The sequence below is a fragment of the Microtus ochrogaster genome, chromosome 2, assembly GCF_000317375.1.
Source record: "Microtus ochrogaster isolate Prairie Vole_2 chromosome 2, MicOch1.0, whole genome shotgun sequence".
NCBI lineage: Eukaryota > Metazoa > Chordata > Mammalia > Rodentia > Cricetidae > Microtus > Microtus ochrogaster.
The window spans coordinates 42,325,330-42,331,633 of record NC_022010.1 but is presented as its reverse complement, the minus strand read 5'-3'; the positions used below and the strand labels follow the sequence as shown (position 1 = coordinate 42,331,633).

Genomic DNA, 6,304 nt, shown 5'->3' with positions numbered 1-6,304 from the left:
AGCCCTAGCTGTCCTAGAACTGGCTCTGTAGACCAGGCTGGTCTCGAACTCAGAGATCCTTCTGCCTCTGCCTCCTGAGTGCTGGGATTAAAGGCGTGCACGACCAAGGCCCAGCTTTCTTTTTCGTTTTGGAGACAGGGTTTCTCTGTGTAACAGGCCTGGTTGTCCTGAAACTTACTCAGAGATCGGTCTGCCTCTCTCTGCCTCTGGGATTAAAGGTGTGCACTATCACACCTCGCTAAATAAATATCTTAAATCTACAACCAGAGCCCATGCCCTGAGACCTAGAATGAGCATGCTTTCCACACATTTTGCCAAAACTGACATGACAGACATGGTAAACCATATAGCATCCTCCCACTGGCCCCCAACATGTATGAGGAGCCTGATAGCAATGGCCTGCAATCCCATGGACTTGGGAGGCAGGCTGAGGCAGGAAGTCTTTTAAGTTTAAGGCCTGCCTAGGCTAGGGTGCAGTTCAAGACCAGCCTGCTCAGTTAAACCTTGTCTCAAAATTAAATAAAAAAGATTAACCTTGTCTATATAACAAGCGCCAGGCCAACCAGAACTACAGTGAGACCTGTCTCCAAGACACGACCTTAAGCCCGTCCAAAACATCCCCCTGCCAGCTAGCTTTAGCAAAATCGGAGACTCATAATTCATCCGAGCGCCCGCTTTCACTTTGCTTTACTCTACCAACAACCAGATGCTCCATAACTTTTCACTTAAGTGACATTCACACAAGGTTTACACTCACAAAAATCTTTAGTGGTAGGTATAAGGTTCACCCCTCAAACTGACTCTGAGGCATCAAAAGGCAAAGAAAAAAAACCCAAACATTTGTTTTGTTATCTGTACTCACCACACGGATTCTGTGTCCAATGGCTTTTGCAGGAAGGTTGCTTCGGAATTTGGCACGGACCATGCTACTGTTTCCATGGGCCCGAGTTACTTTCCCCCAGATCACTCTGGTTTTGTTTGGTTTGCCTCCAGGTGTCACTGTTTTGCTAGTTATGGGAGACAAGAAGCACAAGAGCTCAGCGCCAATGCAATCTGACACAAGCTCACTAATTCCCTAGGAGCCTCGGGCTTTCAAGATTTCCACACACAATTCCATAAGAAATTAAAAACACCAAACAATTTTCCTAAGATCATAACCACTAAAGACTGCGTGTGCTAAATACATGAAAAGCTTGGAAAGACACGGGACAAAGCCTAATTGGGATAAAAGAAACAAGTGGAGCCTTAGATGCACAGTTTATCAGAGGTCTGGAGTCCTGAGACTCAAAGGCAGCCCCACTCTGCCTCCCAAGTGCTGGGATTAAAGGCACACACCACTGAGGCCTTCTGTTCACTTCCAAGTAGGAAAAGAGAGACAAGAGAACCCGTGCACTATCCATTTTAAAACACACAAAATAGCCCGAGGGACGAGTATGAATCGAAATACATGTAAAAGTATTCAGAGCAAAACGAAAAGTATTAACAGCTGTAGTCTTTAACCACGTTAGCGCCGATGCTGCCTAAACCCAATACGACCGGCCAAAAGGTGCCTCTCCAACTTCCTGTTCTTCATGCCCTGCCTCTAAGCAGAATCAACAACAGCAGCAAATTTTCACTACTGCGTCTACTTTTCCAGTAGGAAATCAAGTCATCAAGCACACTTACTTCTTTGCTTTATACACATAAGCGCATCTCTTGCCCAAGTAGAATTCAGTTTCATCTCGGGCATAAACGCCTTCAATTTTAAGGAGAGCCGTGTGCTCTCTCTGGTTCCGGAGACCTCGCTTATAGCCAGCAAAAGTGGCCTTGCACCACAGCCTGGGACACACAAGGAGAGTATTGTCAATAAACGTTGCGTCTTTCCATTTAACTTTAGCAAACCGCCACGACTTGCTTTAAGTAACCCCGACTCAAGCTCTCTACAGCAACATCTTCTTCCCCTCCCAAATTATTTTAAATTTAAGGTTTTTAAAAAAAAGGAAAACCCAACTATACTGAGTCGCATACCTTCCAGACATACTGTCCTTTAGAGTCCGGTTCCCAGCAGGCCTGAAAGCAAACAAGATCTCACATTAGAGCCACGGAGCGCGTTCCCACCTGTCACCTCCTGATCGCGAGCACGCGGGATGAACCCGGAAACATTCCAAGTACTGGGACCTCTTAACTCGACCACGCATCTACAGGAGCAGAGCCTGGCGAAATACTGTTGACTTCTGAAAATGAATGACAACTTTCGACTCCGAAACGCGGGCAAACGCCACTTGTGGGGAAGACTCGCTGAAGTCCTAACTTCTAGAAACTCCGCCCGGAACCCAGAGGCAAAACTCCGCCGAGCGCATAGGGCACCCACGCCAAGGCCCGGCTGAGCGAGGAGAGCAGCTCCAGGACCCCAGCTCCCGGTAAACCAGGACGGGAGAAGCGAACCCGCTCACTCCTCGCAGAGGACCAACCGGGACCGGACAACTCTCCTCCCCAACACCATCAGCCCCTCATCCCCTCCATCCCGCCCTCCCTCTCCCTGGAAGCCCCAGAAACCGATGGCGGGCAGGGTCTCCGAGATGCAGGGGTGTCTCGGTGAGAGATGCGGATGAACCCACCCCAAAAACCGGACCCCAAAGCGCAGCAGCACGAACTGTCCTCACCTCCACAGGCGCCAAGATGGCCGAAAGAGGAAGGCAAGGCCCGCCGCGCGGCCTTGTGGGAGGCTCGCCCCGCCCCTCGCCGCGCTTAGGCCGCTTGGGCTCCGCCGGAAAACCGGGGTCAGGGAGAAGCTCGACTCGGACAAGCCGCGTTCAGGAACCTTACACTCTTTTGCTGTTCTTTCATCTTTGTAAGCGGCAACACGTATTACTTCAAAAAAAAAAAAGGCAAAATTGTAGTCGACTAAGAAAAAGGCAAAGGTCCTACCAAAAATGGGGGCGGGGAGGCTTGCGCGTTGCCATAGCTACGCCTTAGTTTGGGTCCCGCCTCCTGCCGGGCTGCTAGAAAGGTGAGGAAAAGCAATGGGTTTTTTTTTTTTTTGCTTTTGTTTTTTCCCTCTTCCCAGAATGAAGACTGGGATCCTATCATAGAGGAAAGAAAAATCTGGAGCACGAAGGCGGGGGAAACTCTCCCTTTTCTTTGCTCTTTTCTTATCTCCCATCTAAACTTTATCTTTCAAGAAACGAACAGGGCGGGCTGGAGAAGATGGCTCTGCCCTTAAAGGCTAGGCTTAACCAAAAATATAAGAGACAAACAGGGCATGGTAACCCTTGCCAGTTGATCTCAGCACTCACTCGGGAGGCTCAGGTAGGAGAATCCCGTGACAAATTCGAGGCCAGGCTGAGCTAGATAGCAAGGTCCCATTTTAAACTACAGCAAAGCACGGGTCGTGTGTGTTGCTTGCTTGTAATCCCAGTATTCTGGATGCTCAAGCAGGAGAATAGAAGTTCAAAAGCCATCGCCAGCTACATCGGGACTGCAAGGCGGCCTGAGCTATGTGAGACCCCTTCTTAAAAGGGTGGAGAGGAAGCGGACAAAATGAGAGATATTTTCACTCTTCCGTTCTTTGCTTGACTTGTCAGGTGAGGATGAATTTAGTAGACTCAGATTCACATTTCCTAACGACTGTGCATTAGTTGGGGGCTGATTATTCATTAATTCAGCAAGTAATTCACTGTATGACTGCCACTATGGAGACCGGTGTAGGCTTGAGGGCACTGCAGTAAACACTTCTCCCTCTTGCAGCCCACATGGAGGAGCAAACTGAGCACACAGGCTCTTGTGTCTGTAATTCCTGCACTTGGAAGGCTGAAGTATGAAGATCGCTTTGTGTTTCAGGCCAGAGGTACATAATCTGTACAATGATATCCTAGGCTACAGAGTAAAACCCTCCATCTCACTCCTGCCCCCCACAAAAAAACCCAAGACAACAAGCAGACAGAAAAAAAAGAGAAAGATGGGAGAGGCACACACCTTTAATCCCAATGTTATGCTTTAGATAAAACGCTACAGTTCCCCTAGGAGGGAGCCACACTGGCGGGTGAGAGACAGAGACAGATAGGTGTGCCATTACAGAGTGAGGTTGGATATTTATTTAGTAGGTTATAGAAGGGAAAGAGGAGAGGGAGGGAGGAGGAGGATGGAGAGAGAGGCAGAGAGAGGGAAAGAGAAATGCGGGGGTGGGGGGGAGCCACAGCAGCAGCTACCTCTTCAGGAGAGAGATGGAAAAGGAGCTAGCCTTGGCGGGGCTTGTCTCCTAAAGGGACAGGACAGACCATTACACCTAGGATTTGAGAGGCAGAGGCAGGCAGATCTCTGTGAGTTTGAGGCCAATGTGTTCTACAGATATCCAGTTACAAGATAACAAGAGCTACACAGAAAATCCCTGTCTCAAAAACCAATACAAAATCAAATGTTGAGGCCATTTGGAGTCCTGGCCTCCAGCTGCTCCTCCCCGTTAGTGACCTTTTCTTGCCCTTTTGATTTGAGCTTCTGAGAGCTGTGTCAAAGTTGTTTACCAACCCTGCTTCCTGAGTGAGCACGCATTGCCCTGGCCTTAACCAAGGATCAGGTGATGAGGTCTTCACCTGTTGACCCACCTGGCTGGGGTAGGTATAAAAACTCCATGGTGCTGTTCAATAAAGGGCTTCTTCTACCAGCAGCTTGAGAGGTGTATGCGTGTTCAATCCTGATGTTCTTTGCTCGGTTTCAGTTCCAGGCCATGCAGGCGTGGCAACCAAAAGCCTGTTTTATGCATACATGTGTATGTCACTTGTGTGGGTGCTTTCAGTGGTGAAAAGAGCCTTAGACTCCCTGGAGCTGGGTTCACTTGAGTTTCTTTTTAAAGGGATGAGGCTGAAGAGATGGCTTAATGATCAAGAGAACATATTGCTTTTGGAGAGAGGTCTTGGGTTCGATTCGCAGCATCTACACCATGAGTCTAACAGCTGTAATTTCAGTTCTAGGGAATATTCTGGTCTCCTGTATGTACATTGTGCACATAGGGATGAACCAGCACACAGACATAGGTTAAAAAAAATAACATTAACAGTAAGGACAATGTCTCATGCATCTTGGGCTGGCCCCAAACTCCCTATATTAAGCCAGGGATGGCCTTGAACTCCTGATTCTCCCCCCCCCCTCCACTTTCCAAGTACTGGAATTACAGACTTTTGTCACCATGCCCAGCTCCAAAGGACAATAACTTATTAAACTGATTTTCAGGATTAATACAATTTTTCTGAGGCTGGAGATATGGCTCAGAGGTTAAGAGCATTGGCTGCCCTTCAAAAGGACCCAGGTTCAATTCCCAGCAACCACATGACAGCTCACAACTGTATCTGGTTCCAGGGGCATCTGACACCCTCACACAGACATAGATGCAGGCAAAATGCGAATGCACAGCCGGGCAGTGGTGGCGCACGCCTTTAATCCCAGCACTCGGGAGGCAGACGCAGACGGATCTCTGTGAGTTCAAGACTAGCCTGGTCTACAGAGCTAGTTCCAGGACAGGCTCCAAAACGACAGAGAAACCCTGTCTCAAAAAAAAAAAAAAAAAAAAGAGAAAATACCAATGCACAGAAAAATTAATTATTCTTTAAAAATAAATTCAGCCTTTTCTAATGTAATCTCAATTTTTCTAAGGCACGATAAATTCTGACAACAGGGTAGATTCATTTAATTCAATATAGGGAGAGAATTATAGAAAAAGTAAACAGTAACAAAAATCTATTCTATAGTGATTTTTAATTCAAAATCAGAATACAATGACATGCTAAAATTGTCCTTAAATTACCTGAGGAGGAGGCAAAAGACTGCATGGCACATACCTTCTGTTTCAGTGGACCAGTAATAAGCCCGCACTCTGTGCATCTGCTCTAGTAAGGAGGAGACACACCACACCTCTTGTAATTCTGTGATCGTTTTTCTCCTAGTAAAAAAAAAACAAAACACGGGAATAAAGAGAACGGGATTCAGCATTCCCTTGAACCAATAGCATTTCTTTCCCATTTCAGACCACCGCATTCTTGTGAAATTATAAATCTATCCGAGAGGGCAGCAGAACTAACTCAGGAAGAATGGAGGGGTATGTTCAAAATTCCAGTTTGTTTGTACATATAGTATTACATTATATGTAACAATTGATTTCTATAGATTATCTGTTGCTATGTAGCAAACTGCTGTTGTGGAATATTACTTTAACAAGGCAAAGATGTGTTACATTTGTTTATCCTGGGAATATTACTTTAACTATGCAGAGGTGTGTTACTTTTGTTTATGCTGCATTTGTTTAAGGATGTAAAGATGTGGTACATTTGTTTAT

At 46.7% G+C, this 6,304-nt stretch overlaps 2 protein-coding genes across 2 annotated transcripts in view; one reads left to right on the top strand and one right to left on the bottom strand.

Annotated features, from left to right (window-relative positions):
* Positions 1-769: 769 nt before the first annotated feature.
* Positions 770-2,055, bottom strand: LOC102002416 (60S ribosomal protein L35a-like). The gene is made up of 3 exons (XM_026788938.1): positions 2,008-2,055; positions 1,666-1,818; positions 770-1,007 (listed from the first exon to the last, which is right to left on the bottom strand). The coding sequence occupies exons 1-3, from the start codon at positions 2,016-2,018 to the stop codon at positions 785-787; spliced, it is 387 nt and encodes a 128-aa protein (XP_026644739.1). The 5' UTR covers positions 2,019-2,055; the 3' UTR covers positions 770-784.
* Positions 2,056-2,129: 74 nt separating this feature from the next.
* Positions 2,130-6,304, top strand: part of Iqcg (IQ motif containing G) — a 29,873-nt gene continuing 25,698 nt past the window's right edge. The window contains exons 1-4 of the mRNA XM_026787511.1: positions 2,130-2,830; positions 3,415-3,563; positions 3,727-3,826; positions 5,997-6,067. Of these exons, the coding sequence (XP_026643312.1) occupies positions 6,060-6,067 (8 nt within the window). The 5' untranslated portion in view covers positions 2,130-2,830; positions 3,415-3,563; positions 3,727-3,826; positions 5,997-6,059. The remainder of the gene's footprint in view (positions 2,831-3,414; positions 3,564-3,726; positions 3,827-5,996; positions 6,068-6,304) is intronic.

What these genes read in the sequence shown, in the direction of transcription:
- LOC102002416 (XM_026788938.1), bottom strand. An exon ending in TATGTGTATAAAGCAAAGAA is followed by an intron (nt 1,008 to 1,665) that starts GTAAGTGTGCTT and finishes TCCCATAACTAG; the next exon opens with CAAAACAGTGACACCTGGAG.